A 21648-nucleotide genomic window follows, 5' to 3' on the forward strand; every position below is an offset into this window, starting at 1 on the left:
ACATTAAAAATGGAAACATAAAATTAAATCGTGTCCATGCTGTACATTATTCTGTGATAAAAAAGACATAGAAAAAATGCGTCGAGAAAGATAAGAGAATATAAAGTGTGTGAAAATGCAACAATCTCAAATTCATAATTTTATAGGCAGGACGTAAATTAATGTAAATTAAAGATAAACGTACAGATGCTGAGAGGTGGTTACATGATTATGGTCATCGCCAATGTCTGTGATATACTCTGCAATTTAATTTACATCACGCTGTCGCATGACATGTTATGTTAAGATTGGGCAAGGGATGCATTTTTGAAAGTCATGTCTCTTCAGTGATTCTTAAAATTATGCTTAAACAAAACAATGTGGTCAATCATCAAATAAAGCTTTATAAATGGTTTAGGGGACCCTGATTTGCTAAAATCGTTCCCCCACCAGGATTCCACCCTAGACGCCCCAGAACCCTCGCCTGTATGGGCTTAAATTGCACTTCCCAAAAGAGCTACTACACGCCTAATTAGTAGCTCAATAAGGCAACTAGTCGTATAGGATTTTAAAGTCATTCCACCCTTCTAGAATTATAGGTTCAATTTTGTATTTGATTGTTGATTCTTAAAATAATACATGAAAGGTGACGATAACGAACAGTGATCAATCTCATAACTCTCATAAGCAATACAATATAGATAGTTGGGCAAACACGGACCCCTGGACACACAAGAGGTGGGATCAGGTGAATAGGAGGAGCAAGCATTCCCTGTCGACCGGTCACACCCGCCGTGAACCCCATATCCTGATAAGGTAAACTGAGTTATCCGTAGTCGAAATCAGTGTACCAAAAACTGCCTAACAATCGGCATGAAACACGTCAGACAGCATTTGACCTAATGCGAGGTTGTATTGACGAACTAGATCGTTATAACGACCATAGAATTTGCGAAATGCTGACTTCAATCGAGACTGTCGAAATCCCTGTATCATCAACTTGTTTGTTAGTAGCTTGCCCTGATTTAAAAAGTGACTATACGCAGAACAAGCTCTTGCGTATCGAATCAGTTAGAGATATAAACACCATATGCAGGTGATAATGGAATTATACATCTTAGTAACAAATAAAAATGATAAAATAAGTATGTTGCTTTAGTAATAAGATTTTTATCGATTAGCACACATATACTGTTATCAACGTCAGAAAATTGATATTTTCCTTCAACAGCATTATCAAAATTTCACAAAAACTGGTTTCAATGATATGATAGTATTCATAACAATTTCATGAAACCGTTTCTTTAAAACAAATATGTAAAATGTTTGTGAAAAATAAAGGAAATTTATCGCATAATGGACTCGATAAAGATAAAAAACCAGTTATTGTCCTTGGATTTAATATTTTCAAACATATAATTGATTTTTCATTTATAACTTAGACATTAAAAATATGTTATGGTTAATAAGAGCATTTACAATAAGAATTGAAAAAGACTCAACAAAAAGAAAATGGCAGTGTTTAGCGAAATTCGGCCTAACGTCCGAAAGTAAATAATTTCTTCTTAAAATATTCTTTAACATTTTCTTTTCCTATAATGCACTGTGTTTTTATGTTGATTTGGTGAAAGAACACTATTTTAAGTTTATATTACAAATGTAAAACCTGTAATTTGCGCTACTTTTTAAGATTGCGTCATACTACGTCGTTATATATTATTAGAAGTGGTAACGTATTGTAAAACATAACTATGCAATGACTTGATATGATAATAAGACCTTGAAAAAGAAATTCCCTTTCCCAACACGCAAGAAAGTTATTTTACTTATAACCTGACTGGCATACCATATTTTCAATCCATTCGGTCATTTTCATCCGCTTCATATGCTCTTTGCGCAGTTCATGGAAGTTGCAGAGGATGAGTTCATCGCATTTCAACTTAAGTTTTAAAAATATTAATATATTTCCCCTTTACTCATTAAACTGTATAACCAAATGGGTGTACTAATTGGTCTTTAAAATAATAAACAACTCGCATGGAACGAATAGTATGGTGCACGTGTGGTGTGTTGACAAAAACTCATAATATTCACGCATTGTGCTGTTGGAAATCCCACAACAAATATATTAACGTAGCTGTTATCAACATCTATTTATTGTTTATCTATTATAATTATATATTGTCAAGATTTAGATTGTATATATATCAGCTGATCATAAAAACAGCTGTTCAAAGAACACGATCAAGCCATTTCCAATTCCGAGTGCATGAACTCTGGTCTATTTGCATTTTCTTACATGATGTTTGGCTCTCTTGTGACACTGAACTTCATGTCTAGTCTAAAAATATTAGTATAGGTTAAAGAGACATGTCATTGTATATAATGTATATTTCCATCATGCCAATACCACGGAATCCGAGGAAACACACTCAATAGGATTGCCAGCTTCCTACATGTTAGAACACAACAGGTACTTTTGGGTGGGAAGAAGTCAGAAACATCGAAAGTCACCTCAGGGGTACACCAAGGAACTGTGATGGTGCTGCTACTCTTCCTGATATGCATTAATGACTTAACTGAATTAGTATCATCAAGAGCCAGATTATTAGCAGACGACTGCCTACTGTACATAAAGATCAGTGTAACAGAGAATGCAAGACTACTCCAAGAAGATCTAGAAAATCTGCAAAAATGGGAGGACGCGTGGCTGATGCTATTCAACCCAGACAAATGTGAGATACTGAGAGTTACCAACCTGAGAAAACCCATCATTACTGAATACACCATTCATGGAAAACCACTAGCTACAGTAAAATCAGCAAAGTATTTAGCTCTTAACATCAGCAACAACCTATCATGGAACACCCACATAGGAACAGTAATTCAGAAGTCAAACAACACTAATGCATTCCTTAGAAGAAACATCAACACATGCCCTAGTAAGATAAAAGAGCAATATTACATCACCCTAGTGAGACCAGTGATGGAATATGCATCAGTGATCTGGGACCCAGTAACACTGTCATATATCAACAGACTAGAAATGGTGCAAAGAAGAGCTGCACGTTTTGTCACTGGAGACTACAGAACCACCAGTAGTGTAACCAGTATGATGGAACGATTGCAATGGGATACGATACAACAACGAAGACATACAGCAAAAGTCATCATTCTATACAGGATCGTACACCAACTCATAGAGATACCAACAACTCATCTCATTCCTAGAGTGGCCACAGTAACGTCCCGTGGACATGATATCCGTTTCCTCGCACCCTACTCTAGGAGAAAGGGCCACCAGCAGTCATTCTTCCCATCTGCCATCCGTCTTTGGATTCGCCTACCAACAAGAGCTGTCACCGCTTCCACAGTGGATCGTTTCAAAGACGGCCTCCAGATGACCACCCTTCCAAAATACCATAATGTTTTAGCTGTACATACTACCATACCAGCTATGGTTTTTAACCGCACCTGCACCTGATGTAAATATTCACTGTACAGTTTGTTAGCACGGTGGTTCCCATGGGCATTTGGAAATAGTCGTCTGCGACAATACACCAGAGGTGGTATGCAGATTATTGAGAGAAGAAGATGTCTCTGGAGTAACATTTACGCGGAAACATGGGTTCGGAAAAGTCTGAATGATTTTTTGCATTCAATAATTTTTAAATACTTAAAAGCATCATTAAGCCAAGAAAATTATAAGAACACTGTTTGGTTCTATCATTTAAAAATGGCTTATTTCAAGATAAATTGTAAACATGTCGAACTTAATTTTCAACAATTATGCACTGTATATCCGGCATTGGGATTACCAGCTCTTGGAAAGATATACATATAGGATCACTCAGATAACACCATGATTTAAGCGTATATTGTTTGTTAACTTATCTCATGTAATTATTCAATATTCGATTATTTCATGCATCTACCACAAGAAAGAGAATGAAAGATAAAAATAGTTTGTGAATTTGCTGAGAATTGTGAAGTAACTTCGTAAGATAATATTCAACATTAGCGACAACAAAAATTATTAGATGGCCATGGGGGAGTCAAATTCAAATCAAATGTTTGTGTATAGAATTATTTATGCAGTCTAAATGTACATGTAGCTAAACTGTCCTATTGTTTAGTTGGAGACATGAATGTATTTTTTCTTAATTATATATCAATGAAAATGCATGAGGGCATTAAAGTACAACTTCATTAATATTATGATACATTTATTATAATATAGTTCAATCTGATAATGATATGATACTGGAGTGATTTGAATTTCAGGATGATATAATATGTGCAACAAAAAATGACGACAAGGGTGACATGAATCAAAATGACAAGAATCCATATTCCTACTCCTCAATAATGCTATCATCACTGTCATCAAATTAATCAATGATAATGGCATCAGTGGCACATGCGGATCAGCGTTGAACATCACTTCAGGAATAGCTTCCTTGCTGTGTCTGCCAATAGGAAGTTACCAGATTTTACAGCAGCTATGTGGAAACACTCCCACAATATGGGCACCAAATGAACACTTACAGTATCTGGCAGGGAAGTCAGAATTGAAAAAAAAAACTGGATCCAAACAAGACTATTGCTTGGAAGAAACGTGCATGTTGACTCTGAAGTTTAACTCTTAATGACCCATGGAACTTTCAAGAGAAATACTGATACCATGGTTCTGTGTGTTTATGTAATTTGAAATATAGCTGTGGAAATTTTCATTTTTTTAATTTGTTAATTGGAAGAATTCCTATTTGATAGTTCAAATGAAAACCCACATGTTCAATTGGAGAATGTCATAATTTGTCTAACTTTTTGAATGAGTCCAAGGATGGCAGCCCTGATGAAAAGTGTAGAGTCAAAAGTTAACAAATTGTCCAAAACACCAGGTCTGAATTCATCATTTTGGAACCACGTGAATTGGATACTTTGCAGTCGGAATTATGATAGAAGAAATGCTGAAAATCTTGCATAAGAGGAAACGACTAATTTGGGTCCAAGGCACTTGCAGGGTTTCAAGCAACTTTTGATCTAAACAATATAGGATTATAGGCAATTTTTGCAGTTTATAAGACAAATATAGGGATTTTTAAAGCAGATTTAAAGGAATAGGGTTTTTATTAAAAAAAATTGTATAGAAATTTATTGTTTCTGCATAAAAATCTAGCAAGCGTAGTATCTTACTGGAGAAGAAATAATATTCAACAAAAACAAAATCTTTTCAGATGTGGAAAGTTTTCCATCCAACATGCTAGTGTTCCTCATTGACAACATCTTCGAGGTCTTTGGTGATCAGGTCTTCCAAGAGTCTGTAGGAATTCCCATGGGCACGAATTGTGCTCCTTTGTTAGCTGACCTGTTTCTATATTCATATGAAGCAGAACTTATTCAAAAACTTCTACGCGAGAAAAAATCTCTCGCCATGGCCTTCAGTTCGACATTTAGATATATCGATGACGTTTTGTCTATTAACAATAATAGCTTTCATTCATATCTCGATTTGATATATCCCTGTGAGCTCGAAAAAAGGACACCACAAAGTCGTCCACTTTTCCTTCATACTTAGATATTTTATTGAAAGTAGACATTAACGGCACACTGACAACTCAACTGTATGACAAACGGGATGATTTCAGCTTCTCCATCGTCAACTTCCCATATGTATGTATCAATACCCCATTATCACCTGCATATGGTGTTTATATATCTCAACTGATTCGATATGCAAGAGCATGTTCTGCGTACAGTCAGATTTTAAATCGAGGTAAGCTACTGACAAACAAGTTGATGGTACAGAGATTTCAACATTCTCGATTGAAGTCAGCATTTCGCAAATTATATGGCCGTTATAACGATCTAGTTCGTCAATACAACCTCGCATTACGTCAAATGCTGTGTGACGTGTTTCATACCGATTGTTAAGCCGTTCTTGGCACACTGATTTTGACTGCGGATAACTCCGTTAACCTGATCAGGATATAGGGCTCACGGTGGGTGTGATCGGTCAACAGGAGATGTTTACTCCTCCTAGGCACCTGACCCCACCGCTGGTGTGTCCAGGGGTCCGTGTTTGCCCAACTATCTATTTTGTATTGCTATTAGGAGTTATGAGATTGATCACTTTGTTATCTTCACCTTGCACAGTTTTTATACAATCATCATAGTTATTCTCTTCATAACAATCTAATTAAATATCAATCTAGCATCAGGTCTTGGACTTGTTTTATCATTTTTGAAAATAGGAGTATTTTTTATATATATAAATATATATAGGGCTTTATAGGGATTTCAATGACTTATAGGGAAAATATAGGAACCTTCGAGTTTATAGGAAAATATAGGAATAGATAGGGACTTGACACCCTGCACTTGCAGATATGCATGAGAAGAAGGCGTTCTATCCGAGTCTCGGGTCAATTACATAGCAATGCAATACGTTACATTAACATTACTTAGAAAATTTCAAATTACCATTGCCATTACTCCTATTTTGAAATGTAATGCATTACGTTACCTGAGAGTGCATTACATACTTCTTCATTTACATGACATACTGATATTAAAGAAATGGCAGAAAAAGTATTTCTTATAATGATTTAAGATTTTTAATTATAAAGTAATATAAGCACACAAAATATTAATTGTTAGGGAACACATTTAGGTTATTAATTGCATTTGATTATCATCAATGTTTCAAATGTTTCAGTCAATCACTTGTATTATGAATTTATCTAAATCTTCAAAATGAAGTAATGTAAATGTAATGGAATATAATGTGCAGTACAGTATGCTTTCTACAAGTAATACATTACATTACTATTACTTGTAATGCAAAAATTGTCAATTAGACCATTACATCCCCATTACACTAAAACTGGCTGTCATTAAGTTACCATTACCCCAGGCCTGGTTCTATTGAGAGGTTATTGAAATGGTCTGTGGAGGCTTTGTCTCAGGAAGTGGCCGATATTGATGTTGACAATTTTGGTGGATGGGATACAGATGTCTATACTTGCTACACAATGTATCATGTAGTGGTTTCAACAAGAAAGTTATTGCTCAGGAAATGACAGATAGCTATGGATTCACTTTTGTTTTTACTTTTCTTACTGTACATTAATTGCGTTGGAAAAACTTTTTACTTTCCATTATCTTTTAATGGTTCATACCTTGCAATAAAATCAACTCTGAAAATGGAGTATTTTGTTCTTTTTTTTCTATGAATTTAAAGAAATATAATCTGTAATCCTTGCATATTTTCTTGGTGTTTGACATGTGATTGCGTATTGATGTATTTATATTCAGGTACACACTTTTATGTTGAGTGCCTTGAAAGAAATGAATTTTTCAATAACGCAAACAAAAATGTAGTTAACATTATAATTTTAAAAAATATTGATACGGGTAGGAATTGAACCCGGATATCCCACTTGAAAGGCTGGCTCTCTACCAGTACACCACGACGTCTATGACGTCACTCGTTCAAAATCTTCAATATATATAGGCCCAGTTAATGCTATACTTCCGATGTATCGGCAATTTTCAGCATATCATGTTCTATAAATTCTTTTCATTTAGATCTTAGAAATTATATTGGTGTCGTGTAAAATAAAAAAAAAAAAAACTTTCTATAGCATTGAAGGTTCGGTTTGTCGGACTGCAGATTCGTTTGTTTACGTATTAAAATTCTATAGCTTTTCAAATTCCTGTACAAACTTGTAATATAAACACCATATACTCGTGACATAGGGATGCATTCTGCATGAAAACGATATTGTCTGCACATAAGTACTTTCTTTTAATTTTTCAAAGCAAAATATTTCATAAAATATCCACAACTCTCACAAAAGTAAATAATTCCGGATTGATCTCGATTTAGTTCAAAGTTGATATTCATCAACAGCACAACGTTCGATCCGAAAAATCTCTCGCGCAAAATTATTTTTATTGATAGATTTTGATAGGCTACAGTCACTTTCCGGATCGAAGGTCGTGTTTTATATGAATTATATGACTAAATTTGATAATAGTGGAGATTTCTGCAGAAAACCAGACCGATGCCGGTTTTGTCTTGTATAGAATTCCACAAGCTGACGTTTTGGCGGGGAAATCTTGGTACGTCGCGATGGGATAAAGATTATATTATCAAATGATAGCAATTTTATTTCAATTCATTCTACTTTATTTTTTAACACACCACAGGGCTGATATAGCTAAACATGGTCTTAGTCCTTTATGTTCTTTTTATGCATAAATCTTAACTTAAAGAGGTATGCTACACCAGAGAAATTTGAGGTAGATGAAACGTGAAGGATATGTACATCAATATTTTGGAGTTGAAATTTTTCAAATTTACTCTATTTTGTCAAAAAATACAGTTTTAGTAGAAAATAACCCGGAAAAAAAATTAAACCCCCTGCTGTACAGGAACCTGCGACCTACAGTTCAGCAGTCGGTATGCTAACTTACTGAGCTACTCGTCTAGGTATTTAAATTAAAAAGGAAAAGTCACATACTGCTGATATTGATTTTTTCCACCATATTTTTAAAGGAAGTCAGCCATTATGACGATGTAGAGTTCCTCCTTAATTCCCAATAACAAAGTCAACAACAAGCTGCGTTCAAGATCGTAGCGGCTAATCTAGGGGTTGATTTCTGCCATTATACACTTCATCGTCTGTTTCTAATTTCGAGGCGAAAAGACAACAAAACGATATTTAGCAACTTTTCGTCCCAAACAAAAGAAAAAACGACAAAATGATATCATTAGCTACTTTTCACCTAAGAATAACGAAAAGACAACACATTGTAAAATTGCACAAATCAGCCACCATACCTAGCCCCTAGACTGTCTGAAAGTGGTGGGGGGTTAATGAAAATCATGTGAATTCAGAATTTATGATAAGACATTGAACATTTCATCATGCGCCTTTATAAATCGTTTCGGAAAACGGAAATATTCATATCTAGTGATCAGTCATTCAAAAGACAGAGCATTTGTAAACATTGTAGCGAATTGCCTCCGAGTCTGATTAACGTATATAGTAAGTGCTAAAACCTACTAAAACGTACTAAATTAGAAGAATTCAAATAATTTCATTTTTACAGATAATATCAAATGTCAAAAAGTATTCAGATATGAATCAACAAGTTTGGACTTACTTGTTTATCGTTGCCACACAAGTAGCACCATGTCTTCACCAGATCACGTTTCAAATCGAAATCACTGCGCCGTGCAACGTCCGAGTCTTTTTACGAAAGAACGGAGTAAAGGGCGATGTGTTCCGATTGTATTTCAGCTTGAGCATCATGGAAGAGACATTATTTGTCGAAATCCGCATCTGGTGCATCAAAATTGGTACCGTCTAAATTTTACATTATGGATAGTCACCATCATTTTTCAGCTGATGAAGAGCAAATTACGTGACTCAATTGTGTAATCTTTGGAGTCAGCTCATCGTGTTGCGTAGTGACACGAGCTTCGCTGGCTATTATGGCTAACTAACAATGTTTTTACAATAACTATTGAAAAAGACTAATGCGAGAAAATCCGTATTGAGCGAGTAATTTATTGTCGAGTTCGACTTGCAGCATTATTTTTAAACAAAAGGAAAGACATTTGACTAAGTTGTAATATATAGGCCCCCCACAGTGGTTGTATGTGAGAGGGTATGGCGGTTGCCCGTTCGGACACGTGGGTTTCCTCCGGGTACTCCGGTTTCCTCCCACATAAATGACCCTCTAGCGCAAACATCCGTGCATCAAAGGACCTCATTGGAAATCAGCTTCCGAGCTTTCATGGATTATCCTTGGTATTTATGTATGTATGTTTGTATGTATGTATATGCCAAATAAATATTTTATTTATTTACATATACAGTTAGGTCTTCGATGTAATAAATCCATTACACAGTTATTTATTGACCTGATACGGAAAAATACATGGAGTGAAAAGAAAATCCGTATCGGGTTTTCTTTCCACACCATGTATTTTTCCGAATTGGGTCAACAATAACTGTGTAACTAATAATATTATGTTTGCTACATGTACACTTAAAACAATTTGTTTCCATACCATTTTTACCAACAAAATTTAAGACGTTTTATAAATTGTAATTGAAATATACATATGAAGAAAATATGAATACAGTAACTGAAGTTGTGATATATTAACATATCTATTTTTGTAGCATCGTTCCAAATTGATATTTACAAGATATGTTTATCTTAATATTAATCGGTAAGATTTCTGAATCAGCTAACATGTATTAGCGAATAGAGATGTTATACCAATGAACATGCACCGATGATATCACTGAATGTACTTATTCCTACATTTTGTATTACCTATATGAGTTATGAGATTGACCACTGTTCGTTATCTTCCCCTTTTATCATTAAGAAACAACTTTTATACAACTTACAAATAACAACCAGGGATATAAAAAAGAAAGTTTAATGTTAAATTCCTGAAGGGAAATTAACGTACATGTAAAATTAGCAACACGTGTGCAAAATGTTAAGGCATTGTCCTATTGTGAATTATGAACTTACTTGCTATTATGAGACGTTTCTGTACACTGCTGTAAGCTGTTTGTCTGTCATAGTATCCACATCTCCACACCGAGTTTTGTTCGTACTCTGTCATATTTTGACTTGGAATGGTAAGAGTGTACTCTGTCTCTGAGATACAACCAAAACTGTATCTGGTATTAGTATCTGCCAATTGACATCCTGATATCTTTGCAACTCCACCAACATCTTTCTCATTTCTGTAGAATTTTACACCAGGAACACTATCGTTTGGATTAGGCTTTCTATGACAAGTCCATGTGAACTGCTGTCTCAGTGTAGCAGCTTGGGAAGATCCAGTCAAATTGTAGTGGACTGCAAAAAAGTCGATATTGCATTGTAATGATACATTTAACTTTGTGATGGTTTAGAGTTTTTAAGTTTAAGGATGTACTCTCATGCTGATTTTATCGCGATTGGGTCTCCATACTTTTATAAGTCGTAAATATGGGAATAAGTGTTTTATTTTGTATGCATAAGTAGAAAATTAATTTGCGTTTTTGTTTGTTATTATTGTAGATAAACTAACAAAAATACAAGTAAAATATGACAATTAAAATATATGCCAAGTATTTCCTTTTGCTCATATTTCATGACAATCATGATAACGTTACGATTGGAAAAGCGATCTCAACGATATGTTCACTGGACGATGTCATATTGTAGTCTATTCTAAAGCAGTCCAGAAACATATACGTGTTATTCGTTAGAAGTAAAAGAGCAGTTATATAGCAGGCTGCATCTTATTTTCGAACTAGTGGCCGACAAAGAAAATTACAGACAAGCAGCCAAGCACAACCTTACACATGGTGACACAGTACAGTATATAATGTCAGACAATGGACGAGAAGGGAGAATGTTAGCGTAGTAGTACCCGAACCAGAGGCTGCTGTTATAGTATATTATTTATAAGTTTTTCAATATGCAAGACGATTTATATGAAAATGATTTCTACAAACTAAGCAGATCTATATCCAATCTGATCTTCCCGCCTAGTGTGTCACCTTGAGCGAATCTTGCTCTTAAACTCTAAGTTCAATGCATTATTATCGAAGGATGATTTTGAATAAAATATGTGATCTTCATCACTGTTTTTGAAAATCGCCAACGTAAACAGTGAATTTAATTCATTATTGTAAAAATAATCCAAAGGGAAAAGGGTTTCTCCCATTTAGAGAATTATAATGCGCAGTTCGTTAACAATTTAATCAAAACAAAAGAGAAGATAATGTTGTTGACTATATACATGTATAGTTATGTCTTTTATTGTGCCACTACATCTATAATTTGTTTCTAATCAGTTTTGTAAAATTTGATAATTTTATCGAAAATTAATTATTCTTATTATTATTATTTACAGTATTTATATAGCGCATTATATAATTAAAAAAAATACTCTAAGAGCTTTACATTAAAACAACAATAAGCTACAATTAAAAATTGAACCTATCTAAAACAGTGTAAAAAAATATTCCTTTCATTAAAAGAATATGAATTCTAGCACTGGCTTACACAAAATCGTGATTAAACTACAGAAAATACATACAAAAAGGTTTCATAAAAAAGAATATTAATACTGTCACTGGAAATGGCTTACATAAAATCGTGATAAGCAAGTCTGAAGAAGTAAGTTTTTAAATTTTTCTTCAAAAGTTCGAAAGAATTTTCGTTGCGGATGTAACTTGGAAGGTTATTCCAGAGTGTGGCGGTTGCTTTGTCAAACCTTCTGTCGCCATACGTTTTGGTCTTAACTCTTGGTGTTTGAATAAGCATGGCGTTTTCGGATCGTAAAAACCTTGATGGATTGTATCGACTGACCAGTTCTTCAAGGTAGACAGGTGCAAGACCGTGGAGAGCTTTATATGTGTACATAAACAGTTTGTACTGAACCCTGAAATGTACTGGAGGCCAATGGAGATTCACTAAAACTGGTGTTATGTGCTCATTATTTGACGTTACTCTAGATATTGTCGGTGTAGGCAACATATTTGAAAAGTATTTTAAATACTTCATTCACAAGCGAGATTTATGGGAAATAAAAACGTTCAATTTATTTCGATTTTCTCTTATAACCGGAAGTTGTCGTTTTTGTTTCCTGTGGGACCTACATATTTTAAAACTGCAAAAGAGATGCAATAAAGTGATGCAAGTTTTTATGAAAAAAAGGAAAAGTTGAAATTTTCGATTTTTTTATCACTTCCGGTGAAGACAGGAAGTGACGGTGGACGTGCTTAACCCAATTCGGCTCGCCTACTTCTAAAGGTCTATCACTCCTGTAAGTTTGGTATCTAAATTTTTTACCGTTTCTGAGATCTCGCGCGGACAAAATATTTTTGAAAAAACGGAAATCGGACATATCTGACGAACGGAAGTAAATTTCAAAAAAATGAAAAAAACCTATTTATATTCTCTATCATCCCTGAAAATTTCAAGAAAATCCATCCAGACATCTCTGAGAAATCTTCAGTGAAAAAAAAGAAGAAGAATAAAAAGAATAATAATAATAAACAGTAGACTCACTATAAGGTCTTCCGTCTGGAACGGAAGACCTTAATAAACAGTAGAATAACTATAAGGTCTTCCGTCTGGAACGGAGCACCTTAATAATAATAAACAGTCGAATCACTAGAAGGTCTTCCGTTGGAAACGGAAGACCTTAATAATAATAATAAACAGTAGAATCACTAGAAGGTCTTCCATTGGTAACGGAAGACCTTAATAATAATAAACAGTAGAATCACTAGAAGGTCTTCCGTTGGTAACGGAAGACCTTAATAATAATAAACAGTAGGATCACTAGAAGGTATTCCGTTGGTAACGGAAGACCTTAATAATAATAATAATAAACAGTAGAATCACTAGAAGGTCTTCCGTTGGAAACGGAAGACCTTAATAACTAGATACTCATTACTAGTAATGAGTAGGTCTTCCGTTTGAACACTTCCGGTACACAGCTTTCTGTTCTTACGAGAATCATTCAAATATATCAGAGAATGCCTTTTCAAGACATGAGAGGTGTGTTAATGAAGTTTTCACCCATTTCTCGTAACTTCCGGTGACAGCCGGAAGTAATATTCAGATGTGTTTTCCCATAAACCACAGCGACTTTCTATTGTTTATATTCCCTGAAAGTTTCACGCCTCTATTTGAAAGAGTTCTCAAGAAAAAGAAGCAGAGTAAAAAAAGAAAAAGTAGTGGCTTACTACCGACCTGAAGTGAATTTTGAAAAATAAAACTGTCTTAACTCTACATGTTGATACTGTTCTTAAGATATTTGAAAATCATATCAAACACTTGAAATATAAACGAGATTTATGGGGACACAAAGACGAAAGGAATAAGAGTATTTTATCGAGAAACCGGAAGTAGCCATTTTGACTACCGACGGGGTCAACATTCTTTGAATACTCTGAAAGAGACTTAATAAACTAGTGTAGGTTTCAATTTAAAAGAAAAAGTTTGAAATTAATGATTCTTTCAATCACTTCCGGTTACGAACGGAAGTGATAAAGAAAAACATATTAATGTGCTTGCACTATACAATCGAGAGATCTATAATACCTAAAAGTTTCATTTGTTCCTCTTAAGTCGTCTTTGAGATTACCTCCGGACAAGATGATCTTTTGAAAAATGGAAATCGGACATATCTTACGAACGGAAGTAGATTTTGTAAAAATGAAAGATCGTGTCTAAGGGTACTACAATTCTCTATCATCTCCATAATTGGCAAGAAAATCCATTTAGACATCTTTCAGAAATCGTGTTGAAAAAAAAATTGAATATAGTAAATTTTTCAACCACTTCCTGTTGAAACCGGAAGGTCATCGATCTTAATGCAAGTGGTCCCATGTCTCTATCTATATCAATATAAAAGTTATAGGCTTAGATAATGATATTGAGGACTTTCAGGGGCAATAACTATGCTTAAGGGTTTTCGTATCCCTTCGATTAATTTCTCAATGCAAGAGGGTTTTACTGTGATTTCATTAGCGAAGGTTTCGTGTCTCTATGACTTTCCGTTAAGTAGGAGTAGCGATAACAAGGTTTTCAACGCGAGTCTCCGAAATTCACAGAAGGATCAAAGTTCAAAGTTATAATGCATACTATTTGAACCAATCAAGAAGTCAATTCTTACCCATATAATATTTCAATGCTATCTTAAGTAGGAAAAAGAGTATAAAAAGTGCTATTTTCTGGTCTTTTTAGATAAACTTGACCTTTGACCTTGTTCTAATTTTCAAGGTCAAAGGCCAACGATCCCATTCCAGTTGGTCCCATGTCTCTACGACAAACCGTTCTTATATTGGACATTATTTATGCATAAATCGTCAAACATTAGGGGCAATAACTCCCCTGAAGGGTCATCGAATTCTTTTGATAAATGCCCATATGATTTTGACTAAGTCTTTTCTATGTTTCAGCAAAAGTTTGATGCTCCTAACTTTTACGATTAAAGAAGAGTAGCGATAACAAGGATTTTTTTCTCCGTAAAGTCCGTAAAACGTCAAAGGTCAATTACGCAGGGTCACATGTGATTATGTTTCGAGATGTTGATTATGATGGGCTATAAAACTTTTCGATAAGTCTAAAGATGTCAAATTATTTTTTGGCGGAAAGAAAAGATGGAGGAATATAATAATAGTAATAAACAGAGCAATATCAATAGGACTTTCCACAGAAAGGTGGAAAGCCCTAATAATAATAATAATAACTAGAAACTCATTATTAGTAATGAGTAGGTCTTCCGTTATACTACTTCCTGTCAAGATTAAAGAGCTCCAATCGAATAAATATTTCATACTACACCTTAATAATTCTCAACTAATCATATTCTTAGCTTTCGACAAAAATAACAATGTCTGAGATAACTTCCGGTTTTTCGGTCGGCACTTCCGGTGGACATATTTTACATGAACAAGACCTAATCATCATCCATATTAGCCCCAGTATCTGTCAATTTTTTTTTTACATTTTTTTGTATCGCTTCTTGTCATGACCAGAAGTGACGGCTACGTACGATTGTCACACGATGCATACACACTGATGACTGACTATCAGTCTTGAACACTTGAGACTTCAGTCGTTCACATTTACAGAGTATTAGCTTGAACAAATTCTCATTTTGAACACTGCAAATCTCGCGACCGGAAGTAGATTTCACCAAAATATTTAGGTTACTCTAGACATTTGCAATGTCAATAACATACAAGAAAATCATTTGTAATACTACATATACAAGCGAGATTTAAGGCAAAGTCAAAAACTCAATTTTTCCAGTTATTCTCTTAAAACCGGAAGTTGCCGTTTTTGATTCCGGTAGGATCAACATATTTCAAAACTACAAGAATGAAACAAAAACCTAATGCTCGTTTTGCGACAAAAGAAAAAATCTGAAATTTTCGATTTCTTTGATCACTTCCAGTGAGGTCAGGAAGTGACGGCTCACGGAGTTAACCATATTCGACAAACCTACTTGTCATGATCTATAATTCTTGAAAGTCTGGTGCCCTAATCTTTAACCGTGTCCGAGATCTCCTGCAGACAAGTTCTTCTAAAAAAAACGGAAATTGGACATATCTGATAATTGGAAGTGAATTTTAAAAAAATCAACAACAAAAATAGCCTCGGGGTAATTTTATTCTCTATCATCCCTGAAAATTTCAAGAAATTCCATCCGCCATCTCTGAAAAACCCTGCCGACAAAAAAAAAATCGGGGGTAATAATAATAATAAACAGTAGAATCTCTATAAGGTCTTCCGTTTGGAACGGAAGACCTTAACTAGTGATCCTAATTGTTCGCAAACAATTAGAGGGCTTCCCACCTTCTACCGGTTTTTCAGTAGTGTTCAAATGCTAAAAGCCCCCCCCCCCAAAAAAAAAAATATTTGATTTGGATAGAAAAGAAATTCAAATTTGCCGCCTTGAGTATTGGAGTATTTGAGATTGAGGCCTTGGTTTCGCAGGATAGTACCGGTCAAATATTTGAAAAAGGGGTGTGGATGTTGGATAGCCGGCACATATCAGGTGAAAGTGTAGTAGGACTTGTGCAGGTTTTTGGGAGGTGACTTTAGACCTTTTAGATATGATATTTGGAGGTGCAAAGAAACCAGAAGTGACATTTTCAGGGAAAACATGTAGTGTTGACAATCTGTGCATGGATGTGCTTTCAGTGCCTATCGAGAAGATAAAGGACTTGCACTGGATTTTACCGTCTGTGTTGTGGATTGTGGAATTGAATATACAGTTTGTAATTGCTCATCCTATGTGTTCTAATTCATGGAGACAATGTCTTTCAGTCATTTCACCCAAGGAGGCATGCATACGGATTTAGGCTGAGTGACAAATTACCCCAAACAAAATGGCGGCCGGGGTTTCAAGGAAAAATTTCTGAGTGTAGGATCTGAACGAAGAATAGGAATACTGCATCCCATCTGACCCTGCAGGTAAGTGTTTATTTGTTTACAATGACAGTCAGGATGGAATGTCAATGAGTTCAACTGTCAAGTAAAGTTGCATCATCATTATCAAATAAAAAAACCTTGGTATTTATGTTGATACAGGCAGACAATTGAATCTGGCCTATGTCTTTTCATGAATGTAAATGGAATTCATGTTTGATTTACAAGACAGTCAAGAAATGGAAGAAATGGGTGTAGGTCAGATGTGTAGGTGTAGGTCAGATTAGCTAGAATCCTGTAATTGTTGCATGGCATGAGACCGGTCAAAATAGTGTATTTAAACAGCTGATCAAAGACAGATCACTTGAAGGATGGGGGATTTCTTCCTTGGGGACGACAGGCGTGATATGTGGGTTTACCTTACTCGTGGAGACTGGCCCCTGGATGCGTGACCTTGACCTTTGACCTTGACACACTTTCAAAGTCAAACCTTAAAAAACATGGGGAGAAAGTGTGACCTTGACATTTGACCTTGTCCTCATTTTGAAGGTCAGAGAGGTCACGGGGCTTCCTTTAAGTGGTCCCGCGTCTCTATCTACATCCGTGAAGAAGTTGTGGGCTCGAACGACGACGTCGGAGACATCCGGGGGCGAGAACCGTGCTTCAGAGTTCTCGGTTTCCCTCGGTCAACTTCTCTGTGCGAGAGTGTTTTATCTTGAATTCGTCGGCCAAGGTCTCGGTTCCCCACAACTTACGGTCTAGCAGGAGTAGCGATAACGGGGTTTTCGACTTTTAGTCGCCGACATTCGCAAAGCGGTCAAAGTTCAGAGTTGTAATTCGTGATTCCGAGACCAGTCCAGAATTCCATGCTGACCCATATGATATTTCGATGCTATCTGAAGCGTGAAAGAGCGTATAAAAAATGCCATTTTCTGGCCATTCTGGATGATCTTGACCTTTGACCTTGACCTACTTTTTGAAGGTCAAGGTCACCAAACCCATCCCAGTGGGTTCCGTCTATCTACGACTAATACTTTAGGAGTCGTCAATTTCTGACGTAGAAATCGTAAAACACGAGGGGTAATAACTTCCTTAAAGGGTCTTCAAATCAGTTTGTTTAATGCCCATGTGAATTCCACTAAGTCACCTCTATGTTTTAGAAAAGGTTTTATGCTCCTATCTCTTACGATTGAAGAAGAGTAGAGATAACAAAGGATTTTGCGGGAAGTCCAATAGCTCCGTAAAAGGTCAAAGGTCAGTTACGCAGGGTCACATGTGATCATGTTTCGAGATGTTGAAAAGGATGGGTTATAAAACTTTTCAATAAGTCGAAATACGTCAAATTACTTTTTCGCGGAAAGAAAAGAAGGAAGTAAATAATAAACAGAACAATATCAATAAAACTTTCCACAGGAAGATGGAAAGCCCTAATAATTGAGACGAAAGTGCCAGGTATTGAATACATATGGCAATCCTAGGTCAGAATGGGAACTTGAGTCATGTAAGTGACATTTTCGTGTAAAAAATGCGCGTTTGCATAAATTCAGAATTCTCGTATTCTGTTGATTTCTACATTTCAAGATTGGCAACTGACCAGGTGTAAAGGTGCACATTTTCCGCTCTCGGATGGAAAAAGGGGTGGGTTCGATTCCCTCAGTCAGTTCACAAGGAAATGTTCAGTCGCCGTGCGTAAAATTCAATTTTCGCATTCGTTAAGGCGTAAAAGAATGGCAGGTGGTCAGTGTTTAAAACACTAGTGATCCTAATTGTTCGCGAACAATTAGAGGGCTTTCCACCTTCTAGCGCTTTTTCAGTAGTGTTCAAATGCTAAAAGCCCCCCGCCAAAAAAAACTTTTTTGATTTGGCTAGAAAAGAAATTCAAATTTGCCGCCTAAATTTGAGTGTTGAAGTGTGTTCAATGCTTGGTTTCGCATTAAGTACCCATCAAATTTGAGGGAGAAAAGGGGTGTGGGTGTTGGGTAGCCAGCACATATGCACATATCAGGTAAAAGTGTAATAGGACTTGTGCAGGTGTTTGGGGTGACTTTTACCTGTTAGATATGATATTTGGAGGTGCAAAGAAATCGAATGTGCCATTTTCCTAGATTGTAACTGCTCGTGCATGTTGGGAGTCTATAAGCCTCATGTTTATGTTGTGAAGATGCACTGGATTTTACCGTGTGTGTTGTGGATTGTGAAATTGAATATACAGTTTGTAATGGCTCATCCTATGTGTTCTAATTCACGGAGACAATGTCTTTCAGTCATTTCACCCAAGGAGGCATGCATACGGATTTAGGCTAAGTGACAAATTACCCCATACAAAATGGCGGCCGGGGTTTCAAGGAAAAGTTTCTGAGTGTAGGATCTGAACGGAGAATAGGAATACTGCATCCCATCTGGCCCTGCAGGTAAGTGTTTATTTGTTTACAATGACAGTCAGGATGGAATGTCAATGACTTCAACTAAAGTTGCATCAAGTAAAGTTGCATCATCATTATCAAAAAAAAACTTGGTCTTTATGTTGATGCAGGTAGACAATTGAATCTGGCCTATGTCTTTTCATGAATGTAAATGGAATTCATGTTTGATTGACAAGACAGTCAAGAAATGGAAGAAATGGGTGTAGGTCAGATGTGTAGGTGTAGGTCAGATTAGCTAGAATCCTGTAATTGTTGCATGGCATGAGACCGGTCAAAATAGTGTAAACAGCTGATCACAGACAGATCACTTGAAGGATGGGGGATTTCTTCCTTGGGGACGACAGGCGTGATGGGTGGGTTGGCCTTACTCCTGGAGACTCACCCTTGGATGCGTGACTTTGACCTTGACCCACTTTCAAGGTCAAACTTTAAAAACCCATGGGAGAGAAAGTGTTACCTTGACCTTTGACCTTGACCTCATTTTGAAGGTCAGAGAGGTCACGGGGCTTCGTGCCAGTGGTCCTGCATCCCTATCTCCATCCGTGAAAAAGTTGTGGGCTCGAACGACGACGTCGGAGACTTTCGAGGGCGAGAACCGTGCTTCAGGGTTCTCGGTTTCCCTCGGTCAACTTCTCTGTGCGAGAGTGTTTTATCTTGAATTCGTCGGTCAAGGTCTTGGGTCTCCACGACTTGCGGTCTAGCAGGAGTAGAGATAACGGGGTTTTCGACCTTAAGTCGCCGCCATTCGCAGAGTGGTCAAAGTTCAGAGTTGACATTCGTGATCCCGAGACCGGTCCAGAATTCCTTTGCTGACCCATGTGATATTTCGATACTATCTGAAGCGTGAAATAGCGTATAAAAAGTGCCATTTTCTAGCCATTCTTGGTGACCTTGACCTTTGACCTTGACCTACTTTTTCAAGGTCAAGGTCACCCAACCCGTCCCAGTGGGTTCCGTCTCTCTACGACGAAGACTTTAGGAGTCGTCAATTTGTAAGGGGACACCGAATCCCTTCATTTGAAATTCTTTGCTTCTACTAATTGACCTCTATGCTTCAGCAAAGGTTTCATCCTCTTATCCTTTACGGTTGAAAAGGAGTAGCGATAACAATGATTTCTGCTAAAAGGTCCGATAATTCTGTAAGGGGTCAAAGTTCCATGACGCAGGGTGAAATGTATTCGTTTCTGAAGAAGTGCTATAGGATGGACTCTAAAGTTTTTCGATAAGTCTTAAGACAAAAAATTTTTTGGACGGCAGGAAAATAATAATAATAATAACTAGTAATCCTAATTGTTCGCGAACAATTAGAGGTCTTTCCATCTTTTCAAGTTTTCAGACATTCAAACAATGTCTCTGAATACAAAAAATCTAATCGATGCTATATTTATAACAATGGTTTTTATGCTAGTTGCTGTAAATGGAGAAAGGTGAAAGTTCAGAGTTGTAATACAATGCATTGGAATAAGTTGGTTTGTGACTACTTCTGCATATTATACCTTATCTGTACTTTATATGCTTTAAACGGTATGAACATTGCTTATTTTCAAAGTTTCTAGATGACCTTGACATTTGACCTTGACCTAATTTTCAAGGTCAAAGGTCAGGGATGTCACTTCAGTTGGTCCTGTCTTTCTACGATAAATACTTTCGGAGTTGTAAATTTCTACGCGAAATCGAAAACTTTCAAGGGCATTAATTCCCGTTACGGATTGGCGAACTGTCAAAAACAGGAAGTCGTCTTCTACAATTGATCAGGCAATAAGTTTAGTGAACATTTCGTGTTCGTACCATTTACGGTTTCCATACTGTAGTGATAACAATGGTTTTTACGCAAGTTGCTGTAAATCGAAGAAAGGTCAAAGTTAAGAGTCGTAATGCAATGCGTTGACTTAAGTTGGTTTGTGACTTCTTGTGCCTATTATACCTTATCTGTATTTTATATGCTTTAGACAGTATGAAAAGTGCTTATTTTTGAAGTTTCTATATGACCTTGACCTTTGACCTTGACCTAATTTTCAAGGTCAAAGGTCAGGGATGTCACTTCAGTTGGTCCTGTCTTTCTACGACAAATACTTTAGGAGTTGTAAATTTCTACGCGAAATCGAAAACTTTCAAGGGCATTAATTCCCGTTACGGATCGATGAACCGTCAAAAACAGGAAGTCATCTTTTATAATTCATCAGGCAATAAGTTTAGTGAAGATTTCGTGTTCGTACCATTTACGGTTTTCATACTGTAGTGATAACAATGGTTTTTATGGAAG

The 21648-nt window shown here is 36.2% G+C and overlaps 1 protein-coding gene across 1 annotated transcript in view; it reads right to left on the bottom strand.

The window, feature by feature from the left end:
- Positions 1 to 12299, bottom strand: part of LOC130051560 (B-cell receptor CD22-like) — a 43351-nt gene extending 31052 nt beyond the window's left edge. The window contains exons 1-2 of the mRNA XM_056153578.1: positions 12287 to 12299; positions 10546 to 10878 (exon numbers count right to left, since the gene is read on the bottom strand). Of these exons, the coding sequence (XP_056009553.1) occupies positions 10546 to 10878; positions 12287 to 12299 (346 nt within the window). The remainder of the gene's footprint in view (positions 1 to 10545; positions 10879 to 12286) is intronic.
- Positions 12300 to 21648: the final 9349 nt, after the last annotated feature.

This window comes from Ostrea edulis, chromosome 2 (genome assembly GCF_947568905.1).
Source record: "Ostrea edulis chromosome 2, xbOstEdul1.1, whole genome shotgun sequence".
Classification (NCBI taxonomy): Eukaryota; Metazoa; Mollusca; class Bivalvia; order Ostreida; family Ostreidae; genus Ostrea; species Ostrea edulis.